Source organism: Heterocephalus glaber, unplaced genomic scaffold, assembly GCF_053883595.1.
Source record: "Heterocephalus glaber isolate CG9 unplaced genomic scaffold, H.glaber_assembly_v1.0 deba00000594, whole genome shotgun sequence".
Lineage (NCBI taxonomy): Eukaryota > Metazoa > Chordata > Mammalia > Rodentia > Bathyergidae > Heterocephalus > Heterocephalus glaber.
Window position 1 is genome coordinate 33,958,273 of NW_028258151.1, and position 27,703 is coordinate 33,985,975.

Here is a 27,703-nt window from a genome sequence, read left to right on the forward strand (position 1 = left end):
ACTCCCCAGCCCACTTCTCTGGCTTCTGTTCTATTCCAGGGCTTCTGGTCCATCATCGAGCCCTTCCTGCTGTTCTCTGCAGGGCTGGAGTCCTCCTTGCCAGGCACTGAGCTTAGTGCTTAGAAAAGCACATTCCTAGGCTACAGAGCTGGGACTCAGATGGGCCCAGGGAGGAAGCTCTGACCCCTCATCTCCTCGGCATCTCACCAGCGGGCACCCTCTAGCCCTGCCCCTGTCCTGGTCTGTCAGTACTTTCCCAGGACAGCTGTCCCCTGGCATCTGTGGAGGCCTGGTTGCAAGATCCCACAAATACCAAAATCCATAGATACTTGAGTCTCCTCTAAAATGGCTCAGTGTCCCTCTGTGTACTTTATTTGTTTACTTTTTTGGGGGTGGGGGGTTTGGTACCAGGGATCGAACTTGGGACCTTGTGCTTGAGGCAGGTGGTGGCACCACTCAGCTAAATCCCTGACCCTTTTTTGGTTTTTGATACAGGGTCTCACTAGGTATTCCAGCCTGGCCTTGAACTCACTATTAGTCATTATGCTGCATTGTTTAGGGAATAATGATAAGAGATAAAAGTTCAGTATGGATGTAACTTTTTTTTTTCAGTACTGGGAACTGAACCCAGGATGCTCTACTACTGAGCTACATCCCCAGCCCTCAGCCCTCTTCTTTCAGGCAAGGTTTTGAAATGTAGTCTAAGTTAGCCTAGAACTCACTATATAGCACAGGCTGGCCTTGAATTTGGGATCCTCCTGCCTCAGCCTCCCAGATTATAGCCAGGTTATATCTATCCACCACCACATCTGGCACCATTTTGTTTTTTTGAGACAGGGTCTCACTATGTAGTTCAGGCTGGCCTTGAGCTCACAGTAAGCCTGCTACCTCAGCCTCCTGAGTGCTAAGATTATGGGCCTGCACCACCATGCCTGACTGGTACAATTTTTAAAAAAAATATTTTCAGTATGTAGTTGGTTGAATGCATAGGTGCAGAATCTACAGATATGGAGGATTGATTATATAATTTTCTATCTAGAAAAGCACTTCCTGCCTAATTTCAGCAATTTCTTCCAAGCTCTGGGGAACCTCTTGCACCTCATAAGACAACAGAGCAAGAGCTAGGCACAAAAAAACACAAAGGAAAAACACATTGCATAGAACCAGGTTCTCAACCAGTGTGTGTTTGGATGGCACCTCTGAATATTTTCCCTAAATGCATCCTCTGGAATCGACCTAAGATCCTGGGAGTCTGATTTTAACCTAATTTAAGAGAGTCGGTGGGGTCCACGGCAGGAAATAAGGTATGTAACGTGCGAGGAATTATCTTAGGCCCCTGGCTGGTCACACCGCATGCCTGATCACTCCTTCTGGATACTCTCAGCAGAGCCCACCTGGACACTGAGCTCTCCAGGGTCATCCTGGCTAGGTGACGACCCTGTGGGGGGGTCATTGGAGTGGTCCAAGGTGTGACCAAGAGGTCCCAGCACCTTTCACTTATTAGACACATATTTATATAATGATACAGGGCATCATTAGCGATCTTTTGTTTTGTTTTGTTTTGTTGGTACCAGGGATCGAGCTTGGGAACTTGCACTTATGAGGCAGGCACCGTGCCACTGAGCTAAATCCTCTGCCCCTGTTTTGTTCTTTTGAGACAGGGTCTCACTACCTAGTCCAGGTTGGCCTCAAACTTGCAGTGATCCTCCTGGCTCAGCCTCCCAAGTGCTGAGATTACAGGCGTGCACCACCATGCCCGGCGCTAGAAATCTTTTTTTTTGTACCCGGGATCAAACTCAGGACCTTTTACTTTCGAGGCAGGTAGTGGAACCACTGAGCTAAATCCCTGGGCCCCAGGTCTAGAAATCTTAATTCTGGCTTCCTAGTTTAAGAGTTGTAAGAAAGTCCTCAACAGTGTGAGACTAGGTAAAGAGCTGGTTCCCTGCATCCTAGGGGAGCCCGGAGATGAGACATCCTGCTTGGTAAAATGCACCATAAGCCTGGTTGCAGCTGGCTGCAACCAGTCGTACTCGATTGGGTGGTGGGTGTCCTTTAGACTTCAGCAAAGAAAAAGCTGGGTCCTCTGTCCCCAGCTTTGATACAGGATTGCTCAGCCTCTTAAGTTCTTTTTCTTCAGGGGTGGCTCAGGAGCTCAGCTCTTCCCTCCAAACCTCTCCCTTGTCCCTTCCACCCAGTGTCACGAGGTCCCCTATTAGGCAGGGGTCCCAGACCCACTTACTCTGAGCACATGCGTGGCTGCTGATCTTGCGGAAGCCCGTGGGGCAGGCACAGGTGTAGTTCTGGCCACTGGGCAGACACAGGTGGGTGCAGCCTCCGTTGTTATCCCCACAGCGGTTTTTCCCTGCGCAGAGAACCCAGAGCAAGAGGCTCAGGTAAGACCAAAGGTTTTCAAAGTAGCCAGGGAGGGAGGAACTATGTCTTATTACTTTTTCCATCTGCCCCAGCAGCTAGCACAGTGAGTTCCTGCCACATAGGAGATACCCTGGAAATGCTTGCATGAATTAATGGGAACCGTGATGCAGAATGTCCGTCTTGATGGTGTAGTACCCTAAAATCCCAGCAGAGGGAGCAATGAGCCCACTGTATGCCACCCCCAGAATTTCCCGCAAGAAATGGCAACTATGCCAAGTCCTCAAGACACCCAGGTTTCTTACCTGCAGGCTGGCGCTGGGGGTGCAAGGTGTGAATGTCCATGGGGAAGTGCAGCTTGTTGCGAATGATCTCCTGGTTCTTCCCGGTGAACTTGTTGGCGCTGTTGATACTCTTCGTGTGCCAGTCTGTCCAGTACAGGCTGTCTTCAAACACCGTGATGGCAAAGGGGTGTGGGAGGCCTGGGGATGTGCAGGGAGACCTCGGTCCAGACATGGCCTGCGTGGCTCCTCACCCAGGCTCGGCAACGGCACCAATGTCACACTCTGCAGGGCTTCTGGGGGCAGGGACAGGAGATGGAGGATGGGAGGTGAAGGGGGCAGGGAAGGGCTCACCCTGGCTAATGACAGCCTTGCGGCGACTCCCGTCTAGGTTGGCCCTCTCGATGACGTGGTGCTTAGCGTCCACCCAGTACATCCGGCGCCCTGCGTAGTCGATGGTGAGGCCGTTGGGCCAGAAGAGATGAGTGTCGGCAATGATGCGCCTTCCGGAGCCATCCATGCTGGACGCCTCGATGCGGGGGGTGTTGCCCCAGTCTGTCCAGTAAATGGTGCTGGCAGGAGAGAAAAGGGGACTGAGACTCGGCAGCAGCAGACAGACAGGTACTAAAGCAGGGCAGTAATCAGAGAGGAGCCTGCTTGCCGTTCAACCCAGGGTATTCCAACTGCTAGCCAGAGAACGCTTCTTAATTATTTTATTTTACTTATTTAAAAGAATTTTTTTTTTGCAGTGCTGGGGATTGAACCCAGGGCATTGAATCCAAGACCTTGCCCATGTGAGGCAAGCACTCTACCACTGAGCTACATCTTCAGCCCTGGAGTGCTTTTCAAATGTTTGAAGCTAAGTGTCTTTAGATGGAAATTACTCATTTAAAAAAATGAGCAAAACAGACAAAAGTCCTAATGCTCTTGGAATTGACAGTAAAAGTTGAGACAGGGACTTTGTTTTTTGAGACAGGGACTTTGTTTTTTGAGACAGGGTCTCATTGCTATGTAGTTCAGGCTGGCCTCAAACTTGTGGAGATCCTCCCACCTCAGCCTCTCGAGTGCCAGGATTACAGATGTGTATACCATTACACCTGGCTTAAGACAGGTCCTTTCTTCTTCATGATGATCTCTTCTGCCGTCTTGTATAATTTATACATAACTTATACACATTCCCACCCACCTGCTACACACACACACAGAGTTTCTAAAACAGTTTACACACACATGCAAGCTCTTACAAGACGTCCCTTTGTTGCCAGCACCAAATTTTTAAATGCCAAGAGCTAACAACTTCCATTTTAAGAGACTTTCAACCCAGTAGGTGTTCCTATTGCCTTTTTAATTATTTTAAATTAAAGATAATTTTTATCAATTAGCTTAACTATTAACTTAATTATTTTAATTTACTAATAATTTTTATTAATTAGGTCAACGCTATGAGCTAATAATAAAAACACCAAACCCTTAAGACTTACCTAATATGTGTATTATATGCCACTTAGAGGGCATCATCTCAGTTGTCACACAACTATGAGGTTGGCTTTTTTCATTTTGTTTTTTGGTTTTGTTTCTTTCCTTTTTTTTGAGACACAGTCTTGCTTTTAGTTCAGGCTGGCCTTGAACTCACTATGCAGCCCAGGCTGGCCTCCTCACAGAGATCCTCCTACCTCAGCCTCCTGAATGCTGGGATTACAGGCTTGTGCCACCATACTTGGCTTTTTCTTTTTTTAATTGCCAATTAACTAGCCCAAGGCCACAGAGCCAGTTGCTGCAGTTGTGGGCTGCCGAGCCAGCAGTGTCTGGGTGCAGAGTCTACCTTGTTAACACCACACCTTGAGGATGGCCCCATAAAGCCCTGCCCCAGGGGCCTGGACACAGTCCCTCCTGGGCAGCAGGAAGTCTGGGAGCCCGAGACACAGCCCACTCACCCCTCCATGGGGTGCAGGGCGATGGCCCGGGGCTTCTCCAGGTTTTGCCACAGCAGCACCTTCCGGTGGGCCCCGTCGAGATTGGCCACCTCGATCCTTGATGTCCCCGAGTCGGTCCAGTAGAGCTTGTCATGGACCCAATCCACAGCTAGGCCCCCTGGGGAGAAGAGGGGGCGAGGAAAGCGTCAGGGACTCCGGCCGGCCCTCTGTGCCTCAATTGTTGCTGGGAAACCTACCCAGAGCACGTTCTCGGGTGGGGCCTGCAGAGACCTCACTGAATCGCCAGGACCCTACGGGGGGGCTTTCACCTCATTAAGACAAGGAAACTGAGGCACCGAGCAGTCAAGCATCTGTCCAAGGGTGTGCATCACAGCCAAACACACCCCGGTTCCTGAACTCGGGCTCCCTGCCCCATACATCCGGGGTTTCCCACTGCAAACTGGGTTTGAAAATTGTTGCCTCAGGTTTAGCACAGGTGTCTCAGAAGCTCCCAGGGCATCTGAGTCAACTGATAGCAGTCTTTCCTCTGAGGGCAGCTCTGGGGGTGGAACCTCGGGCCGGGTGCCTGCTAGGCGATCTGCCACTGAGCCTCAGCCGCAGCCCAGCCCTCAATACCAAATTCTACTCCACTTCCCCTGCTTTTCAACCAGCCTGAGATGCCCAGTTAGCTGCTGGTGTTTTTTAAATCTGTTAAACTTATCTGGGTAAATCAGAATTTTTTTTTCTTGGCAGTACTGGGGATTGAACCTAGGACCTTCCCATGGAGCTACAACTCCAGCCCCTTTTTAGTCTTTGAGACAGGATTTGGGCTACATTGCCCAGGCTGGGCTGAAACTTGCAATCCTCCTGCCTCATCCTCCCAGAGTGCTAGAATTACAGGTGTATGGACTCAGTCTATTCCTTTTTTTTTTTTTCTACCGGTGATTGAACTCGGGACCTTGTGCTTGCGAGGCAGGCAGCAGCACCACTGAGCTAAATCCCTGGCTTGATTTTTTTTTTTTTTTTTTTAAGGTTCAGGCATGACCTTGGGTGATTGTCATAAATGGAATCAGAAATTTATGGATGATATTTATAGTCCTCTATCAGCCTTAGCATCCAGTCTACTTCTGATTTTGATTGCTTACTATTAAGAATAGACTGAGTCGGGCCGGGGATTTAAAACCTCAATACATACTAACACATGCTTTCCCCACCACAGTCCCCCCGGGGTTTCTCTGCTGCAGAAGGTTTGCAAACGGGGCCTCTGTCCTACCTGGACTCTCCAGCCCGGTGGACACCACCTCCTCCACGTTGCTGCCATTGAGGTTGGCACGGAGGATCCGGTCCAGGGTGACGTCGGACCAGAACACCAGCTCACGGCGGTGGTGGAAGTCAAGGGCGATGGCGTTCTCCAGGTTGTTGAGCAGCAATGTGTACTCCGAGCGGTGTGGCAGCACCTGCCGGATGTCGATTCGGTTGGCGAACAGCAGCACTGGCTCGGGCCCTGGGAGGCGGCAGAGAGACAGGGCCTGCAGCGGGCATCAGAGCTGCCCAACACCCACCAGCATGCAGCCCAGCTCCACAGCAGGCAAGGGGTCGCCTGTCCCTGGGCCACCCTGGCCCACCCGCGTCCATACCAGTGGAAGGAGACCACCCCTCCCCCCAAGCAGTTCTCCTTGGGATCCAGAAGGCACTTGAAGAAGGTAACTATGGGAGCCAGAAATCTCTACCTCCACACAAACCCCTGAGCTCCGGGACACCTGGCTCTGCCTGGGCTCAGTCTTCCCCAAACCAGAGGAGCTGTGTCCTTACCCAGGGCCTTGCAGCTGCGCCTGTCGGGCCGGAGCTCATAGCCTGCTTCGCACCAGCACTGGAAGGCTCCTTCACTGTTGGTGCAGCCCTGGCTGCAGTACCCCTCCTCGGCGCATTCATTCACATCTGGAACACCGGGCAGGGTCAGGAGGGCTCCCTCGCGCCATCCCTGCACCCCAGCTCCCAACCTGACCAGCTGCTTTCCTGGCCACATTGCCATCCACTTCCCAGCCTGGTGGGAGGCTATGCAGAGAGAGACTAAGGGCTTTGACATTGTGAGGACCAGGGCTAGAATCCCAGCTCTGCTCCTCCCTAGGTGTGCGACCTTTGCTAAGTTCCTGAACCTCTCTGGGCCCATCTCCCCATCTGTGCAGAGGGAGGGAGAACCCCACTTCCTAGTCTGACTGTGATGAATGGAGGGAGGTCACAGCCAACCAAGGCCTGACCCAGGGGAAACGGTTGCCCACCTGCTGGCCCTGCCCAGCCTCCTGCCTCGGCTCCTCCGGGGCTCAGCTCACCCTGGCACGCGCGCCCGTCCTCCGTGAGCCGGTAGCCCGTGTGGCAGGTACACTGCACTGCCCCTCGCACCATCTGGCACTTCTGGGCACAGCCGCCGTTGTTAACATTGCAGTTTTCTTCACCCGTCCGGGGCCCTGTGCCAGCCAAGTCAGAATTGGGATGGAGCCCAGAATCCTCCCCCAGTCAGCCTCCCCAGTGCCACCTGGACATGAGGAACAGCTCCCAAGGCTGCAGGCGCCCGGCGAGGCTCCCTCTGAACCTGGGGGTGGGGAGCAGCCACGAACCTGGGCCAGGCCGGCCCAGGACACTCACGGCAGTGCTGCTGCGGGCTCTCGTCGCTGCCGTCTCCACAGTCGTTGAGCCCGTTGCACAGCTTCCTCTGCCCAATGCAGCGGCCGTTGGAGCACAGGAACTGGTCGGAGGCGCATTGGGGGCTTCCTGGAGCGAGAGCGGGGGTTGCAGCACAGTCCCCCTGCACCCTCCTGCCACCCGCCTGCACCCCAACTGCAGGTTAGGGGCCGTGGGGCCCCCTGGGAGACCCCACCTGTGTTCTCACAGTTCTCTTCGTCACTGTTGTCCGCACAGTCGTCCTCCCCATCACAGCGCCAGGACAGCCGGACGCAGCGGCCCGATCGGCAGCGGAACTGTTCCGTTGTGCACATGGACGTGGCTGGCAAAGCAAAGGGATCATGAAAGGCCAGCCCCTCTCATCCCTGCTGCCCAGAGCTGCACTTTGTGTCAGTACCCAGGCCACTCTTCTGGATGCCAGTGTCATGAGACGCTTTACAGACATCTGCTGGAAAACTGCCACGATGAGTCTATGAAACCGCCGTCTGTTATGGGGCTGGCATTCCTTCAGACAGTGCCTCTGCGCAGTGTACAACCCTCGCAACTGTAGTGGTGGTTGTCTAGAATGTCCTCCTAACTTCTCGTGTGTTTAGAAGGTGACTGGATTGTGAGGGCTCTATACTCATTGGTGGGTTCACCTATTGATGAGTACAGGAGCTGCCCACGCGGTTAGGAAGTGGGGCCAGGTGGAGGTGGTCACCAGGGCCGGGGCCCGGAAGGGTGCATTCTTTCTCTATCTGCTTCCTGGCTGCCATGGGTTGGGTGTCTTTTCCTCTGACCCAGCCCTTCCACCATGCCCTTTCTGCCTTGGAGCATGGACGGAAACCACGAGTCAAAATAAACCTCTGTGTGGTGTCAGGTATTGCGTCCCGGTGATGAGAGAGAGAGAGAGAGAGAGAGAGAGAGAGAGAGAGAGAGAGAGAGAGAGAGAGACTAAGGCAGAGGCCAGGTCCAGCGGGCCTCCCAGCCTAGCGCAGTGGCCTCCTGGCCCATGACCCCTCGCTGGCTCCCCACTCACTGCAGTTGCGCTCATCAGACTGGTCGTCACAGTCGGCGTCGCCGTCGCACCGCCAGCCCGCGTTGATGCACAGGCCGCTGTCACACATGAACTCCCCGGAGCGGCAGGGCTGGTGGGAGGCTGGGGGCACAGAACCCTCCGTGTGTAGCTGGCTGCGGCAGAGGGCCACACCTCGACCCGCTCCTGCCCCAGCTGTTTGCTCCCGGGCGGTGGCACTCACAGCAGTCAGACTCGTCCGACCAGTCTCCGCAGTCGTCGTCCCCGTCACAGTGGTAGATGTCCAGGATGCAGCGGCCGTAGGCGCACTGGAACTCCTCCAAGTTGCAGGGGGGCGCGGGCACCGCCGAGGCTGAGGGGGACGGGGGAGGGTGTTCGGGCCGGAAGGCGGAGCCGCCTGTCACTGGGCTCCTCGCGGGGTGGGCCTTGGGGATGGACGCCCACTTTTAGGGGGACCCACAGGAGCCTTCTGTGCCCGGCCACTCCTCCCCGAGCTCGGAAAAACTGTGCTCTCTGCCGTGTGCCCTCGCCCGGCCCGACAGCCCGAGAAGGGGCACTCACGACAGCTCTCCTCGTCCGAGCCGTCCTTGCAGTCCGCGTCGCCGTCGCAGTACCAGTGCTCGGCGATGCAGCTCCCGTCGCTGCAGCGGAACTCCTTGTCGGAGCACTTGCGCATGTCTGGGGGTGCCAGGGACAGTGTGCTGAGGGGCCTCGCAGACACCCCACCCGTCCTCTGGGTCTCCCAGCCTCCCTGGCCAGAGGGGGCACTCCCGTGGTCCCGAGACACCGCACATTCAGCGCAGACTCTGGGCGACAGGGGGAGGAGTCCATGGCACCTGGGTACCCAGATGCTCTGCCCTCCTGGCTCCCTCCCGCTGCTCCAAATATCTGGGGCCCATCAGGCTTGGCAGTGTTGGGCCTCTGCACGATCGCCTGCGACGGCCGGGGTCCCTTCACCACTCACCACACTGCTCATCGCTGTTGTCGCCGCAGTCATTGTCGCCGTCGCAGTGCCACAGGCTCCGGATGCAGTAGCCGTTCTGGCAGGGGAACTCGTCCTCCTCACACTCCCGGGGGGCTGCGGGCACAGAGCAGCAGTCAGGCAGGGGTGCGGTGCCTGGGGGCCCAACAGAAAAGCTTGGGGGAGGGGGGTCAGGCAGCTCCAGGGCCACTGCCGGATTCAGGCAGGTGGCCCCACAGGGACTGATCCCACTGAGGGAGGAGGTCAAAGGACAGGACGGAGTCCAAGCCCAAGGCTCTGTGGGCCTGGAACCTCACCTTCTGATGGAAAAGAAAACCCTTTCCCAGCAGAGCCCAATGGGCTCAACACTCACGGCAATCCTGCTCATCCGAGTCATCTTCACAGTCATTGTCGCCGTCGCACACCCAGGAGCGGCGGATGCACTTGCCATTGTCGCAGTGAAAGTCCAGAGGGGAGCAGGTGGGCAGCACTGGGTCCAGGGAAGAAGGGAGAGGGGGACGGCTCAGGTGGGCCACAGTGACCCTGAACCCCTCACAGCCCCGGGATCTGGTTCCGAGTCTGCCTCCAGCTAAGGAGGAGCTCAGCAGAAATTTCCGCCAGTGAAGAGGAGAAGGGAATCGTGGTGAGGGATCCCCAGGGTGGCAGGAAAACACCCCATGGCTCACAGCCACCACGGAGCAGTGAGAAAAACGCAGGCAAGAGAACCAGGTTTTTGTTTTCCTTCCCACTTCTTGCACCATGACTGACACATCCAGGCTCGATTTCCAGCTCTAGCCCTCATTACTTATCCCACCGCACAATCATTTACCCTCTCGGAGTGGTGGTTTCTTCGACTGTACAATGGGGGTAATTATCCTCGGCTCAGAGAGGTCTTTGCACGAAAGCAAACCACGCATTAGGATCACAATTAGCTGCCCTGGTTAGGGTTAATGAAGTCCTGGCTCCCATTAGACTAATTAGCACCCTCAGACATAGATGCTGCAGGTGAGACACTGAGCCCCTAAACCGAGACGACTGGCTTGGCAGCAATATTTATATACACCCAAGACAGGTACCCTGTTCCTATACTAAGAGAAGAGAAAATTTAAACAGGATGAGAGCTGGGTGTGATGGCGTAGGCCTTTAATCCCAGCTCTCAGGAGGCTGAAGCAGGAGGACCTCCACATGTTGGGGCCAGCCTGGGCTATATAGTGTGTTCAAGGCCAGCCTGGACTACACAGTGAGACCTAGTCTCAAAAAACCAAAAAAAGGGGAGGTTATTTAAATAGAATGAAATTTCCTACAAAGTTTACATTATTTACAAAAGGTATGATTACACAAAATACCAAAATAAGAAACAGGGAAATAATATGCATCTATGCATAATCCATACATTTTAAAATGTACACATATTTACATAAACGCAGAGCTATTTAAAGAGACCACCTATGCTTTCCAGGGCATTTTCTTTTATGGTTGCTTCAACATTTGTTTTATTGGACACATAGTTATGTTTGTTTTTTGGTGCCAGGAATCGAACTCAGGACCTTGTGCTTATGAGGCAGGCAAGGTGCCACTGAGCTAAAGTCCCAACTGTACATATAGGTATGAACCACTCTACAAAAATATGGGACAGTTGGAGGTAAATATGTTATCTGTCACCCTAGCAAGAGTCTAACTCTTAGCCAGGCATGGTGGCGCACACCTGTCATTCCAGCACTCAGGAGGCAGAGGCAGGAGGATCGCCACGAGTTCGAGGCCAGCCTGGGTTCCACAGTGAGTTCAAGGCTGGCCTGGACTACACAGCGAGACCCTGTCTCAAAAAACAGAGTTGACTCCCTGAGCCCGACTCAGTGGGTGGACAGAATGCTCTACAAGCCTTGTCCCCAGCACTCCCTCCGGGTCCTCTCCTGCCTCCCGCCCTGGGCAGTACTTACTACACCCGTCCTCGTCACTGTGGTCCCCACAGTCGTTGTCTCCGTCACACTGCCACTGGGCGGGGATGCAGGTACACTCGCCGAGCGCGCTCACGGCGCAGGTGAAGTGGCTCCGACCGCATGCGCACTCCAGGCTGCTGGCAAGGCCTGGGCAGGGGAAGGGACCAGGGCGGGCTCAGCTCCAGCTCAAACACAGCCCATCGGCTGGTAAGGGTGAGGGGCTTAGTCCAGGCACTGTCACCCAGGGAGCCACAGGAACACTGCAGTGTCCTCATGCCCTCCTGTGTTTTGGGGCTCAGACAGCCTGGAGACTCTGTGCACGCCAGGGCTTCTGGAACAGTACCTCCAGATGCCACCTAGGGGGCTGAGGCTGGTGGAGCAAGGGAGTGGGGACAGAGGGAGGATGCGGAGAAGCCTCCCAAACAAGGCTGAGAAATGGATGCTTCTGCCCCTGCTCCAGACTCAGCCCTAGCAGGTTGGCCCAGAAAGGCTGGCAATAACAGTGGAGCTGAAAAGCTGGGGAGCAGTGAGTCCCACAGGCAGACCTTCCCTGGGAGGAGGCTGACCAGGACAGTGGGTCGGAGGCAGAGAGGACCGAGCCGGCCACTCGGGCCTTGTCGTCAGAGGACAGGCCACAGCCCAGAGGAAGGCTGGTGCCCCAGCCTCCCCCAGCTTCAGCCACACAGCTGGGCTTCCCCACTGAGCATCTGCCTGGTCAAGTCCCATGACCGGCTGCTGCGCCCCGGGCCAGTGTGCCCAGCAGGATGCCCTGGTGTGTGAATAGCTCGGTGCCCCTACTACAGCCTCAGCCAGAACAAAGGGTTCTGCCAGGGTCGCTCTCCCCTCCTGGCATTCACGGAACCCGCTGGGCCACTTGCAGCTGGGGAAGGAAGGGGCCGGGCTCACCGCTCATCTCCCCCTTGCTTTCTTCTCTTCTCCCTCCAGGCCAAGCCAGAGCAGGAAGAAGTCATTTCTCAGCTGCCACCCTCTTCCTTTGCTATAGACCTGGCCCAGATTCTCTCAGTCCACATCCTCACTTCCTGTGACAATTACTAGGCCTGGCCTAGGGCTCAGGGTCTGGAATGAAACAGAGTGCTGCTGTGCCCTCCAAAACCAAGCAGAGTGGTGTACCCCTGCAATCCCAGTAGGAGGCTGAGGCAGGAGGATGGATGCGAGATTGAGGCCAGCCTGGGGTATATAGTGAGTTCAAGACCAGCCTAAACTACACAGTGAGACCCTGTCTCAAGAAAAACCAAACAGAGAGAGAGAGAAGGAAAAGAAAGAATTTAAAGCAAGCAGAGAGCCCTAGACCCTTCTCTCTCTGCTTCAAACCCAAGGGGAAGTGTGAGCATAAAGCAGTTTCCTAATCCACAATGGATGGAGGGACAGATGGGTGGATGGATGGATGGATGGCCAGCTGGCCCTTGGGATCTGTGATCCCCTGCAGCTACAGGTAAAATGTATATTTCTTGGGTACAAGAACCACAGATTCCTACCAGATTCCCAGCAGAGGTCTGGCCACACACACACACACACACACACACACACACACACACACACACACAGGCACATGTGCACACACGTAAGCACACTAAAGGAACCTGCCACTTTAGAAAAGACACAGGATTTCCTGTGGAAGGCGCGAGAATCCACTTGGGATGCTGTGCATCCTCCATACCCTACAGGAAGGCCCTGCTGCAAGCCCAGAGCCCCCCTCTGCAAACGCAGCCAGATTCTCCCCTGCAGAGGTGCCAGAGACCTGAAGCCCAGCCCCTGACCATGCCTTCTGGCCTGTGTTAAGGAAACAGAGAAAAGCAGAGGGCTTCTCTCACTTTGGGCCTAGGCACGAAGCCTGAGGAACAAGGGTTTGTCACTGCTCCCCCTCAGTGACCCCTGGCTGCACTGAACAGCCAAGAACACTCCGTGCAAGCTGTGACACACAGGTCCCCTTCACGGCCAGGCCGGGTGAAAAGGGTGTGGCTCTTGGCTGCTCCTCAGACGACACTTGGCAACATCTAGGGACATTTTGGTGTCATGACTGGTGGCATCGAGTAGACAGAAGCCAGGTGCTGCACAGTGCACAGGCAACTTCCCCCACTCCAGTGACGAGGCCGCAAATGTTGACAGGTCGAGAAGGGCTAGGAAGGAAGGTGCCCCAGAAGGGAGTTCAAGGTAGAAGGTGACGAGGACAGAGAGAAGGGCACAGAGGAGAGCACACTGGAGCTGGAGCACACAGGGCTGGGTTCCATAAGCCCTGTGCAGGTCCCTTAGCTCCCTAAGCTTTAGTATTCTCTTCTGTGAAAAAAAAAAGGCACAAGGACTAGATGAGAAAATAAAGGTGAAAGAAATGCACCCTGCGCATGGCACACTGCAGGTGCTCAGTAAGTGGAATCTGAGGCTGTAGGGATGCAGGGGCTACATTTTCCCTCCCATTTCTCTCATTTGTAAGAACCTGAGAACCAGGAGGGGAACAGCAAGACCAGCAGTGTCCCATCCCGCTTGCACGTGAGCAGAGTACAGGAGGCAGACAGGAGCCCCCCCCAACCCCTCCGGCTGAGTGATGACAGAAGTCCTAGTTTTCTGGTGCCGGCTTCTGGAACAAAACATTCCATCGGGTGGGCACCAAGTGAGCTGCAGGTGGCTGGAGAGTCTCGACTTCCGGCATGTCAGAACAACATCTGAAGCCAGCGCTTCAGTGTGGGCTGGGCAGCCACCAGACAGGGAAGCCCTCGTCCTGGACATTCATACAGGAAGCACACATATTATACTCCAAAAAGCCGGCTTTTCTGGACAACTGCTGCTCCTCTAGGGTTCCCAGAGGTGGAATTCTGCCTTTTTACTCAAGTCTTGGCTATGATCAGAAAGGGCAGCTCTTAACCCTTTTAAGAAAAAGAAGGGTGAGAGAAGAAAGAAAACAAACAACCGTGGGTGGCCAAATGCACAGCCTTCCCTTTAAGAAGTGTTGAATCAGAATCCTCAGCCATGTTTTGGCCTTGCTAGCTACAAACTCCCTTCCTTGGTCCCTAGGGCACTGGCCTCACACAGAAGGCACAAATTCTGGATTCGAGAGACTAAGGTGGAAATCCTGGTTCTATCACCAATGCTGCAACTTTGAGCAAGTTACTTAGCATCTCCAAGCCTCACTTTGCTTATCCATAAAATGGGAATAAGAATGGTTCTACCTCAGAGGGTTTGGGGAAGCTAAAATAACCCATGAAAACTGCTCACCACAGGGCTGACACACAGCGACAGCTTTGTAATAATACAACCACCACTTACTGCTTGAGTACTGGCTAGGTGCCCGCCAAGTATTTCTCCAAGTGGTTTACATTGCTACATCACGGAATGCTCTCCACAATGAATGAATGCCCCTGCTAGTGCTTTTCTTTTCTTTCTTTCTTTCTTTTGAGTCAGGGTCTTGCTATGTAGTTCAGGCTGCCCTTAAATTCACTACATGCCCCAGGCTGCCCTTGAACTTGCAGAGATCCTCCTGCCTCAGCCTCCCAGGTGCTAGGATTACAGGTATGCACCACTGTTCCCAGCCAACCACTGTTATTATCATCACTTTCCAGTGGAAGATGAAGAGATACCAGAAGGCTAAGTCTGTAGATAGGTCACACAGGTACTATGGGGTGGGGCCAGCCCTTACGCTCAGTACTTGCCCCAACCAAGCCTCCGAATAAACCATGTTGCCGTGGTGACACTCTCCAAAGCCTCAAGGTCAAAAAGTGCAATTCCAACTTTGAGCCCCTCTCCCTGATGTTGAGTTTATGAGTCTCAAACAGTGACCTCTCCTTCTGGTGACTGCTAAGGTAAAGAGCAATTTCCTTTGCCTACAGTAAAGCAGTAAAGCCGGGAGGATCTGGAGTCGAAGCCCTTCTGAGTCACTGCCTCTGCAATGCTGGCCCAGGAAGGAAGAGGCCTGGTGGCAACAAATAATTCTTCGTCGAAGTTTCTCTCTCCAGCTAGCCAGCTGCTTGCACATGTACATTTGCGGCTCGCTGAATCATCTCCATGACTGAGCAGTTGCTATGGTGCCCATTGAGCAGGTAGGGTCACCTGCTCTGGCCAAGCCCGGTCATGAATTAAGTTACAACTAGGACAGCAGCCCCACTGGAACTCTTAGGCTCTTATTCTTCTCTCAGTGCAACCTCAGAATCCAGACTTTCAACATTTTGCTACTCACAGATGCACATGCAAGTCCCCAGAGGCTGGAGACAGGTCACATCTGTCCCACGGAGGCTCACAAGCAGTGAGTACACACAGCTACAGAGCAGCTTTTTCAAGTTGAACCAGGGATGAGGAGACTTAAGGAGCCCTGTGAGTGTTCCAGAGTACGCCCGGCTACCCCCGGGTGGGAGGGATTAGGGTTAAGACAGGAAAGGGAGGAATCAGCACCCCAGGGCCTTCCACATAGTAGGCAAGCTCTCTATCATGGAGGTGTATCTCTAGCCCTTTTTGGTATATTTCAAGACAAAGGCTCCCTGAATTGCCCAGGCTGCCCTTAAATTTGTAATTCTCCTGCCTCAGCCTCCCAAGTAGCTGGGATTACAGGTGTGCGCCCCTATCCCTGGCACTGGATGTTTTTCTTTCTCCTCCTGTCCATTGGCAGCAAGGATGCCCTTATTTAATATAACCCTTATTTAGGGAGGATCAGTTATTTGACATTTCTCTCAACTACATCCAGGCCCGTTTGGGCAGCCTACTCAGTAACATCTCTCACTGAAGGGGGCAAAACGATAGGAGTGACAGCAAGGAGCGCCTGGGAACAGACCCAGCCTCACCTAAGACAAACCTGGGGTCTGGAGAGACCGCACAGAGCACTGTTTGAGAGGGCAGCAACTGCCTAGGAAGCATCAGTACCAATTTCAAGAACGAGTAGGTGGTAAGCAGCTGGCAGCAGATGCCAGGGAATGAGACCCTTTCCTCCCACTGCCTAGGCTGAGCAGACGTCCTGAGTCTGTCCCCACAGGCCCCTTGGGTCATCCACTTTCTAGACTGAGCCCTGCTGGCAGTTGGAATTGTGTGACAGACTGCTTTGTGTCTGTATTCACAGGGCACAGTTCCAAGTTCGGTATGTATTTGGTGATCAATATGAGTTTGTTAAATGAATGAATGAATGATAGATTCCTCTAGAGTTTCTTTTTTTTATACAGGGGCTCACTATGTAGTTCAGGCTGGCCTTGAACTCTTGGCAATCTTCCTGTCTCAGCCTCTTGATTCCTGGGACTATTAACCTACATCACCATGAGGGCTTAAAATATTCTGTTCTGAGGGTCTATATAGGTTGGAGGGTTCCCAGCTTAGGCTCTGGGTTCAAATCCTCAGTTACTCAGTGGCCACGTAACAGCCAATAGCTCTGAGCTTCAGTTTCCCACCTGTAAAAGGGAAGGCAATAGCACCTAGCACCTAAGAACATTGTGATAACATATACACATGATTATCAGATATAGCACTGCTGGGATACAGCAGAGCACTCCAAAATGTTAACTGCTCCCAAGTACATTTGTATTTTTAAGCCCCAAGCCCCAGTTTACTGTGCAGAAATGGTCACCAGCAAAGATCATTCCCAGGAGAGCAGAGATTCTCCCGTGGGGGAGGCACATTTTAGAGCCCTTCACTTTGACTGCCTCTCTGAGGCTGCAGTTGAAACTTCTGGTTCAGACTGCCTGGGGTGAGGAGGGTAGGAAAAGGAGAGAGCTCCCCTTTCTTATTTGTAGGCGTGGCACCTCCATTTGGTTTCCACAAGGCAATAGTCGACCCAGCTGAGGAACTGTCTCTTGTCTTCCTCCATGCCTGCAAAGTGGTGGCAGGCGGGGTCCCCAGGCTATAGCCACGGGAAGGGAAGACCTGGCTCACTTCCCCTCTCCCTGCCCCACAGGCCCGACAGGAAGTGAAGCTGCAGAGCTTGGAGAGATCTCTCCTTGCACCTTTACTGCACGTGTTCATCAGGTGTCTCTCCCAGTGCCCTATACTCTTTACCTGCTTGGCTCTGCACCCAGACTGGGGGAGGGTCCCTCTCCCCGAAAACAGGCACTGCCTGCAGCTGGGAGCTTCCTGGCTCCAGAAAACCTCCGGTGATAAATTATGCAGCAGCACCTTTGTGTCGCTGCCTCTCGGCCAGATGGGAGGTTTGCTCCCAGTCCTTTGTTTCCGGCTTGCTCGCAGCTCTGATCCTTAGATCCCATTTGCCAAGTCTGGGCTTGCTGCAAGTCCCAGCCAGGCTTTCCTGCTGGGTCCCAGGCCGTGCCCCTCCCCTCCTCACTCTCACCTGAATGACCAGGGGCTCCAAAAGCCCCACTCGTGGGGCGAGGGGGAGCAGGGCAGGGTGCAGCGAGGCTCACTCATGTGTGAGCACAGATGGGAATGCTGACGTGCTCTGAAATAACGAAGTCTGCTTGGATGGGCATAAGAGGTGCCCAAGGGCACCTAGGATGTTTGCTTCTTGCTAAATCAAAAATGCAGAACAGAAAATAGACTCAAAGGACCGCCAGGAAACCAGAGAATCGGCTCTTTGAAAAACGGCTGCTCTGGGTTACAGTCAACTTTCCGTAGCTCCCAGAAACATCACATCACTGGCACCAACTTAAAAGGAAGAAACAAAGAGACAACAGGGGTCAAACTTTGGGGTGGAGGTGCTAGGGGTCTAGGGGTGAGTCTGGGGCTGGAGCCCTGCATCAATTATCCCTGTAAGTGACAGGGTTCACGAAGAAAGGAGGCTCCAACAGCCCAGCCCCCAAATCGAGGCAATTGCTACCTTATAAGCTTTGAGGCCCGACTCCCTCCTCAGGCCCAAGGGAGGGAGAGTTGGAATTCTAAACTGTTCCAGCTACAAGAGACCTTGGCCAGCACCTCTCACCTTGGGGTCACAGCAAGCTAAGGGTGAGAAGTTGTGGCTGCTCCCTGACTATTATACAAGGAAGCTCCATCTCCCAGGCACCTCTAAGGCAGAACGGGGCTGCCCTGCTCATTGAAAGCTTAATGGACCTTTTTCCCCAAAGTGTGGACAGGCAGGAACCACGCTTAGGTTTCATGAGGCTTTGAATGAGAAGGAAGAAGGCACAAGACGTCCCAGAGAAAAGCAAAACACCAGCTGAAATGAATGAAGGACTAAGCGTCTAAGCACACAGACACTGTGGTATAATTATTTACCTGGCTCCCATATCCCAAAGGCAAGAACTATCTCTGATCCACTTACGCAACCCTGCTAACAAACAGGTGACACTATCCAGCCCTATAGTATCACAGTAGTTGCCAGGCTCTGTGCTGGATAGTTTGAACACGCTATTATCTCAAGTTTTATAGCATTCTTAGGTGAAAATTGACTACCTTCCTCCTTTCCTCACTTCACCCTCATTTGCAGGTAAGAACCCTGAAACTCAGGGAGATTCAGTGTTTCACACAGGGTCACCAAGAAGTGTCAAAGCCAAGATTCAAAACCAGGTCTTGCCTGTGTTTCTCAATTACTGAGCCACATATGTTAGCTTAATGTTGGGCCGGGGATTTAGCTCGGTGGTTCCGCCGCCTGCCTCGCAAGCGGAAGGACCCAAGTTCGATCCCCGGTACCAAAAAAACCCAACAACAACAAAAAAGCTTAATGCTTGTTGAATGAACGAACAAATGAATGGGTGCAGAGCCTAGTTTGGACAATGCTTCTGAGTGTACCAAGGAGAGAGAGCTGGATCCCTGCAGCTCAAAGCTGGAGGGCCAGTGGAAGCATGGGCAGTCAGCAGAGCTATTTATAGGGCCACACTCAGGCTCTGCCAGCCAACCAGCCAGCAGAGTCTTCCCTGGGACGCCAAATCCCACCAGGCTGAGCGAGGAGCAAGGCTTCTGTTGCTGAAACAAGACGGCAAGCCAACACAGTATGGGACTCAGATGGCCCATGTCCAGACAACTGTGACAAAGTGGTGGCGAGTCTCACAGAGAGACTATGTCTAGAACAGGCCAAGGGCACAGAACTGTCCTGTCCTTAGGAGACACCCATTCTGCTCCCATTCAATAACCTCTTAGTGTTTATTCTCTTTGAGGAACAGCAATATAAACAATCCCTCCCGTTTTTGCTTCTTCTTAGGGATCAAGGCTAGCAGTTAATCAGTAGAAAGCTCCAGAGCGAGAGAAGAGCTATAAAATCCTCTGTGACCTTCTGTGTCCTGTGCTGGCTCAGAAGATGAACATGCCCAACGTGCTCAGTGTCAGTCATGGCCAGCCCTGGGTCTCTTGCACCTGTCATTCTTGATACCATGTGTCAGTCCCAAAGATGTTATCTGATATTCAACAGGGAACAGAAGAGGAAATCCAAAATCAGTGACAAGCCAAGCATCTTTCACAAGTCCAAGAGATCAGGGACAAGGTCACTCAAGCACCATGACAACCGTGATCAGGACAAGAGCCAGGCCGGAAGACCAGTCTCAGCTCAGTTCTTTTGCACTCATCCTCAGAAACGACCTTTTATCTACCTAAATACTCCTGGGCAGAATTTTCACTTAAGGTCAATTTCCACACAGAAAATAGTCTTAACTCTTGGGATGAAAACAGCCACAGTTATTCCCAGCCATCAGCTTTCCTTCCCAAATCTTTAAGGGTGGACTGTTGCGTAGGCTGAAGCCAAACCTAGAAGCTCTGGGACAAGCTGAGGACTAGCAGAATTCAAATAAGCACCTTACAGTTTAGTGCACTGAATTCACTCCTAGCTGAAGCCAGGCCTGCTTGATTCGCTACTACACTTAACCACCTGCTCTCTCCCTGCACCCCGGGAATGTAGTGTCAGGGATCCTCACAGAGGTTTCTCTGGCTATGTTGGTTCTGCATGTATTTGTATCTGTTGGGTCTCACTGTGACTCTGCCCCTCCAGGCCTCTAAGGATGGCTCAGTATCTGGCCCAGCAAAGTGTATAAATCTCTCAGCCTGTCCTTCCCCTATGTGCACAGAAAGTCTTCAGGCTTAGAAGTTTCTATTAAACTTTTTTTTTTTTTTTCTTAAAAAGGAACCCAAATGAGTCACCAAGAAACCTCTCGTCCTTTTTCTGTGAAGCGTTAAACATACCATTCTCTACCCACTCCTCGCCCTGTGCTCTGTACTGTACGGTGTAATGTCTGCAGTTTTGACAGCTCTGGAGTAGTTAAATCAGCTTGGCAGGTCTCTTCCTGGAACCTTCCAGCTCCCCCTTCCCTTGGGCAGAAGGCGACAATCTCCTCCCCGGCTTTGTTGTTATCCGTTTTAGCCCCCCCTCCCTTTTCCTTCCCAGTGCCTTGCCATTTCCCTTGATCTTTTTCAAAACTTCCTCCAGGGGGCCGAGAGGAAAGTTCCATCCTTTTCCTTTGCAGCTCAATGGGGGAAACCCCCCAAAAAGCAAAGCTGTCCCTTTAAGGGGCCCATGTGGTGGGAAGAACAGCTACATTCCTACCCCAGTAGGGCCGCTGTCCCAACACGCCGCGGAGGCTGCAAATAACCTTCTAGGAGCGCGGGGAGGGACGCGGGCCGCCAGGGGACCCTGCCCCGGGAGGAAGAGGTCCAGGGGACTCGGGAAAAGCCACTGAAGCCCCACGGGTAGCTGAACAGACACGAACACGCTGTTTTGGATTGGGGAGGTAAAACAATCTTTAAAACAAGTGTCCGGACCTCTCCACGCCCTGCCAGGAGAGTTCGGAAATCGGCAGGGTTTGCACACGACCTCCTCCTGGTCAAAGAAAGAACTGGTGCAAGGCCAGGGTCTGCAGACCCCTCCACTTGGAAATCCACCCCCTCATCCAGGCTGCGAGGGGAATCGGAGGATTCAGATCCCCCCAACACACACACACACACACACACACACACACACACACACACACACACACACAGCTCCCCTAGGCTGAACAGCGCTGGGTGAATAGGGTTGGGGTTCAAAGATCAAAGTTCTTTGATCTCTGGCACAAACTTATAAGAGGCAGCTGCTCCATCGCGGGGTGCATCTACAGTTCTAAGCGGAACAACGAATTCCGCAGGAGCCCAGATCACGCACAGACTGGCGCACGGACACCGAACGCGTTATTAATAAGGAGCAGATGAAGCCGCGAGTCCGGCTCCCATGAGCCCAGCGACTCCGAGGCCGAGGCAGGGAGGCTTCTTGGGGAGTCCAGAGACGTACGCCCCTGGCCCCCTACCCCAGCTAGCACCGGTCCGCGGGAGCCTTCCAGCAGTTTCTTCCCAACTTCCTCCCCAGCCCCTTCTCCAGCCCAGTCCCCCACCCCTCCCCTGGGGAGGATCGGGGGCAGGAAGCTGATTGGCCGCACCCGGAGAGGGAACCCAAAACACCACAAGGGGAGAGGCAGCAAGCGAGCGAGTCCGGAGCCCCCGGGCGAGAGGCTGGGCTGGAGCGGAGGCTGCGCTCCCCGCGTGGAGGCATCGCCGGCGCTCAGGCACTCGGACTCTACGGGGACCCTGAGTGCAATCCACGCGAGACCCCTGCCCCGGGAAGGAGGGTTGCGTACAGTGCACGGCTTGGCGATCAGCCTCCCCGCCGCCTTTTCTTTGCACACACGCCTTGAGCCGGGGACAGAGAGATCCAGTCTTCAGTCTGAAAGGGAGCAGCTCTTTAAAGAACAGCAAGCGCCTCGGAGCTTAGCCCGGACTGGAGTCCAGGGCTGCGCCTCCACCTCGGTCCCCTCTTACCCTGGGGGATTTCGGGGAGGTCCTCCGGGTCCACTCCCGGCACGCAATCCCGGGGCTCCCGCTGGCACGCGCGAGAGGGTCCCAGGCCCCAGCCAGCGCGTCCCGCTCCGGGGCGAGGAGTCGGGGACCTGGGACAAACTTTCCCCGCTGGCCGGGCGGCGGGCGGCGCAGCTTACCGTGTGCGCTGAGCAGGGCGCCGAGCAGCAGCGCGCCCCACGTCCGCCGCATGGTGCCGGCCGCCTCCGGAGCTCCCTGCCGCCGGGATCCGGGGTCGGCGGGGCGCGCGGTCGGGGAATCCGCGGAGGGTACCCGGGGGCAGGCGTCCCGGGTCCACGGCGCCCGGCGCGCCCCGCAAGTCGCCCTCCGGCTGCCGCCGCCTCCAGTGCGGCGGGAGCCGAAGCAGCCCCGCCAGGGGACCGGGAGGGGGTGTCCCGGGCCGGCCGCCCCGCCCCCCGAGCCTCTGCCCCCAACGCTGGCCCCGCCCCCAACGCTGGCCCCGCCCCTTCCCGCCCTCGGTCTCCGCCCCCCAGGCCCGAACCCCACCCTCGGGCGCTTGCAGCGCGGGCCCCGCTACTCCTGAGGCCGCCCCCACATTCCTGGCCTTCCAGAGAGCCCCTGCTCTGTCCCCATTACCACAGCTCAAATGTCCTTAACTAAAAAAAAAATTATCCCAGCGGCTGCTCTCAGGCCCGGTGCCCTCAGCTCCACGCTAGGGAGAAGCAGCCACGCTGACCCAAGTCGCCTGGACGTGACTTCGGGGTGGGGAGGGGCCCTGCAGGCCCCAAGTCCAGACTTTATTGATGTCTCCGAATCTGCAAGGCTTGCTGATGCATAATCCTCCCGGCCTTTATTGACGTTAAACAAGGGACATCAGGGGGCCTGAGGAGCTGTATCAACTAGCGTTCTCGCTGTCAAAATTCCTTTTCTGAGATTTTCCTCTTGCGCCCCCCGCCCCTCCCCCGGCCTAGGCCGCCTTGTTCTAGAGCTAAATAACTCCACAACCTCTCTTTTTCATCTACTCATTTCCTGAGGTGGCTGTCTGGGTCCTGTCGCCCCAGCTCAGGGGTCCAGATTTGGCCCCTCCAGACTTAGTTCCTCCTCGCTGCCGCTGTCTTTGTAAATCAGCGTCGTTAGCCTCTTCACCTTCTTTGACTTTTTCTGATCCTGGCAAGGAAGCGGAGGGGGTGAGGAAGTAAGTTCTTCTTCCTTCACAGCTGAGCTCCCCCAAGTCCTCGGCCTCCTTCCCACTTCCGTCGGGAGGGCCTTCCAGAAATATTTAAGGTTTGGGTTACTGCACAGGATTGTAAACCCTTCTCTAGTCTTAGTGTGGTGTAGCCCTCTCCCAGTCCGTGCTAATAATATGGTTAATTTTGCCTCCTCCCAGCTTCCTTTGTTGGATCTTGTTTTGTTATTTTTCCTCAAGTCCCCAACTTTTTTAGGGCCCAGAGTATGCCTTTTTCCCTTCGAGTCGATATGGTTTGTGGATTTCTCTGAATCACTTACCTCTCACTAGTAAGTAGAGCCAGGAAGACCCAAATGGCCCAAGTTAGCTGAGGGGAAAGTAATTTGGTATATTCCAAAGTGAGTATTAAGCGATTTCTCCAAATGGATAGGTTGACATTTCATCCTTGCTTGTTTTCAATTTTTTGCTTCAAATTACCATCTTTGACCAAAGCTAACATTAACCATACTTTGCGACGGCTATGACAACGACGACACAACAAAAAAGTGGTGCTAACTCTTTCTTAGTATTTCTCTATTCTGTTTTGCCTGAAGTTTTTACCCAGATGCAATGTGGTTGAATGAGCATCACCATGGTAACTAATACTGAGGCATTTTTTTTCTGGGTGTGTAGTTCTTCCTACTGACCAAAGGGGGCAGTAGAGTCAGGTTAGGTTTACATGATTTTAATGCTTGGGAAAGACGGTCCACCTGTTTGACCTGCTTCAGTCCTTTTTAGCGTAAAATTCAAGGGGAAAAAAAGTGAAAACTAGAGACTGATTCCTCAGCTCCCACCTCCGCCCCTTCCAATGAAGTTCTTGGTTGGTCTCAGTGTTTCAGTATATATATTGCTTATGAATTCTTGCTTTTGTTTTTATTTATTTATTTATTTGTTTGTTTATTTATTTATTTTTGAGTCAGGATTTTGCTATGTAGTTCAGGCTGGCCTTGAACTCGTGGAAATCCTCCTGCCTTAGCCCCCCAAGTTCTGGGATTACAAGGCATCCAACACCATGCTTGGCTTTATTTTTATTTTTGGTTTTTGGAGACAGGGTCTCTATGTAGTTCAGGTTTGCGTTGAATACACTAAGTGGCTCAGGTTGGCCTCGATCTTCCTGCGTCAGCCTTCTGAGTGTTGGGATTAAAGGAGAGCACCACCCCTTGCTTTTAACCCTGTTGGGAAAGACCTTATGATCCTGAAGACCATAGTTTGTTCCAAATGTAAATAGGGACATGTGGTGCAATGAATACAATTGTTCTAAAAAATCCAAGACAGGCGGTCCCCAGACTTTCAATGTCAGGGGATTAGGAATTTATAAACAGTTTCCACTGTGTATGCAAAGGACAGGTTCCTTTCCAGAGGCATGATCTATGTTGTTTTTCTGGGATCAGAGAGGAAGAGGGAGGCTGGCTGTCCCAGTCTGACTCAGGCACAAGAGGCTGGCTTTTCTGCGGGCATCCCAGTCCCTCTTGGTTCAGCCTGTGTTGGTGTGCAGAGCTGCCCCTGGCTGGCCGGCCGCTTGAGGCACTGGGAATATCAATGGGTAGAAACTAACTGCTGCAGTCCCGGCCTGGGTCACCCCCTAGGGTGAGTAAAGTCTTGGCTGTCAGAAGCTGCTCTTGTGCCAGGAGTCCTAAGCCATATTTATTTTTACCAGGCCTCTCAGACTTTCTTGTTTGGAGTGAGAGATCCTGAAAAGCATGCCAGAATGGGCTGTTTGTCTCTTTTATTGTCCCCCGGGACATGCCCCTAGAAAAGTTGCAGGGGACTGCCAATTCCTAAGGGGTCTAAGAGACACCAGTTTCCTCAGAAACACCACCCCTTTCCTTCATCCTTCTAGGATAGTCCACAGGAGTCGAATTTCCAGGATCAAAATATTGCCCTGTATTAGACCATCGCTAATGGCCTTTTCAAAGGACACCCAGGGAGTGCTACCGAAACAAGATAGAAATGGCCATGGTTTTGATCCAACTCGGTTGATAGAATTCTCTCATAACCCAGGCATCACTCAACAACCCAAATTGCTAAATGCGATTCTTCTGAGAGAGAAAAAGGCCTGGAGGGTCACACTTCAAAAGAGTGGATCTGTACTGGGAGTGAGCCAGCAGGCATGGGACAATACTTAGAGAATTCTTGAGAGTGGCTGTTACCAGTACCAGTGGGTAGAGGCCAAGGACACTCCTAAACATCCTAAACGAGCAGGACATTTCCCTCCACAACAAAGAATTAGCCAGCCCAAAATGTTATTAATAGTGCCAGGTTTGAAAAAGTCTGCTTTAAAAGATTACAGACATGAATCTGCAAAGAATTGCTCCAGCAGCCCTCTGGACTTACTTTCTTGTTGAAGGCACTGGTAAGGAAAGGAGGAAATCTTAAAAGTTTATAAGTGAAAGCGAGACTTTGCCAAAGGAGCTTAGGGAGTCCTACAGCTATGTGCCTAGGTGAGGCTGACTTCCAGTTTTCATTCACTTATGAACTATTCATGAAGGGTATCTCATGCCAGGCACTGGGGAGGCAGCGCTGAACAGATATCAGGTCCCTGAAACTGACAGTCAGATAGTTTCGGGGTCTATAAGTATGTGGAGGCATTAAAAGAATGATCCCACAGATAAATTTCATGTTATAGATAATGGAGGCTTTGAAGGAAAGGTACAGTATTCTGTGAGAGGCGAAACTTGATTTAGATTCAGGGATTTGAGACATTTACAGACACTTAAGATGAGTAAGAGTCATCAGGCTGGCCGGGGATATAGCTCATTGGTAAGCACTTGCCTAGCCCAGGCCCTGGGTTGGATTCCCAGCACCACAAAGAGGAGGGAAAAGGAAAGAAGGGAGGGGAAGGAAGAGGAGGGGAGGGGAGAGGAGGAGAGGAGAGAGGAGAGAGGAGAGAGGAAAGAGTCATTAGGCTAAGAATGGATGGCAAGAGTCTTATAGGCAGAAGGAACAGTAAGTATGTGGAAAGTCCCTGAGCCAAGAAAGAATCCATGGGATTTATGGAAAAGTGTCACTAACTTTTAGCAAAATGGTTATGCTAATCACCTGTGTTATGGACTTAGCTAAACTCGTTTGAAGCTGTGTGGATATCCATCCTTTTTGATAAGTTTTACTATAGCTAATAAGTTTTTTAATTGACTTCTTTCTACCAGTAACAAGCTTAAATCATTTATCTTCATCCTGACTTTCAGTAAATATTTATTCTGTCTTTCTGGCCAGGGAGAAGTATCTAACAGTTGTTCTTTGATCTTAACTCATAGTCCTCAGGGAGAAATACCCAGGTAAATAAATACCCAGGTAATTTGAATATAATAAACCTTAAATACCGTATCAAGTGGCAGCTGACTCCTTGGGAATTTGGATTATGTTTTGTGGAGGTGGTGAGTAGGTCTTTAAGATGTGTCATTTACTAGGCAGAAAACATGGAGGAGTTTATGCCAAGGAAGGGATGTTTACCAAAAGAGCTCGGTATGTTTGGGAGTATTGAGTAGGAAGTGTGGCTGGAGTAGGAAGTGGCAAGAGTGTGTGGCAAGATGACTGGAGCAGGAGGTTGGGACCAAACTGTGAAGAGATTTATGTGTCTGTGTGCTAAGGAATTTTGCCTCATCTCGTAATGGTGAGTCAGCAGCACTTTTTAAGTATGGAAGCAACAAGGGCAACTTTGAATGTTAGAGTAAACTCTTGGGATAATGTAGAGGATGGATTGGGAGAAAAAAAATAAACAGAGATTCCAGATTTTTGTTCTAAGATTTTGAAGTGGGGAATTCCCAGTTCATATCTTTAATTGACTTAACAATTTTTCTATTCTCCTGAACTAATTTTCTTAACTTGTCTACATGCAGCAATGTGTGTAAGTCTTTTGTTGTGTTACTTGATATTTTGGGGGAAGCATTTCTTAACATGGTGGTCTGTCACACAGTTTTAGGTGTAGGAATGATATGCCAGTACTTTCTGATTAAATTTTTTTTTGTACCAGAGATTGAACTTGGGTCCTTGCGCTTGTGCAGCAGGCGGTAAAACCACTGAGCTAAATCCCCGGTCCTCTGATTAATTTTTGATGTATGTCTTCCTTCCTTCCTTCCTTTCTACTTTCTTTCCCTCCTTCCTTCCTTCTTTCCTTCCTTCCTTTCTTCTTTCCTTCCATGAGGTCTTGGTTTGTTGACCAGGCTGCCCTTGAACTCATGAGCTCAAGTGATTTCCTGCCTCATCTTTCCAAGTAGCTGGGACAACATTTGTGCACCACCATGCCCAGCACTTTTCTGAGTTTTTTGTTTAATGAATTTGTTTATGAATTGGTTTCAACGAAGCAACCATAACTCATGGATTGGATGATCTTTGTTTTCTAGACTTTTAATCTAGAAGGAAGCAAATTCATTTCACAGGCATTTATTGTATACCTGTCTTTTGCCAGATACTGTGCATGACCTAGCAATATAAAGATGAATGAGAAAGAAATAAAAGGAATAAATATAGGAAATGAAGAAGTCAAATTGTCATTATTTGCAGATGACATGATACTCTATACAGAAGACCCCAAGAACTCCACCAAAAGTCTTCTAGACTTAATAACCAAATTCAGTCAAGTAGCTGGTTACAAGGTCAACACACAAAAATCAATAGATTTCCTCTACATGAATGACAGACTCACTGAGAGAAAAATAGGGCAAATAATTCCTTTCAC

At 52.3% G+C, this 27,703-nt stretch overlaps 1 protein-coding gene across 1 annotated transcript in view; it reads right to left on the reverse strand.

Annotated features, from left to right (window-relative positions):
• The window catches only part of Lrp4 (LDL receptor related protein 4), a 45,648-nt gene extending 23,440 nt beyond the window's left edge, over nt 1–22,208 (reverse strand). The window contains exons 1-16 of the mRNA XM_087205046.1: nt 21,983–22,208; nt 11,157–11,303; nt 9,593–9,709; nt 9,223–9,336; nt 8,820–8,936; nt 8,482–8,610; nt 8,262–8,381; nt 7,440–7,565; nt 7,208–7,333; nt 6,895–7,029; nt 6,377–6,502; nt 5,838–6,068; nt 4,586–4,742; nt 3,006–3,223; nt 2,676–2,852; nt 2,240–2,362 (exon numbers count right to left, since the gene is read on the reverse strand). Coding sequence (XP_087061172.1) covers nt 2,240–2,362; nt 2,676–2,852; nt 3,006–3,223; nt 4,586–4,742; nt 5,838–6,068; nt 6,377–6,502; nt 6,895–7,029; nt 7,208–7,333; nt 7,440–7,565; nt 8,262–8,381; nt 8,482–8,610; nt 8,820–8,936; nt 9,223–9,336; nt 9,593–9,709; nt 11,157–11,303; nt 21,983–22,034 — 2,215 coding nt within the window. The 5' untranslated portion in view covers nt 22,035–22,208. The remainder of the gene's footprint in view (nt 1–2,239; nt 2,363–2,675; nt 2,853–3,005; nt 3,224–4,585; nt 4,743–5,837; nt 6,069–6,376; nt 6,503–6,894; nt 7,030–7,207; nt 7,334–7,439; nt 7,566–8,261; nt 8,382–8,481; nt 8,611–8,819; nt 8,937–9,222; nt 9,337–9,592; nt 9,710–11,156; nt 11,304–21,982) is intronic.
• Nucleotides 22,209–27,703: the final 5,495 nt, after the last annotated feature.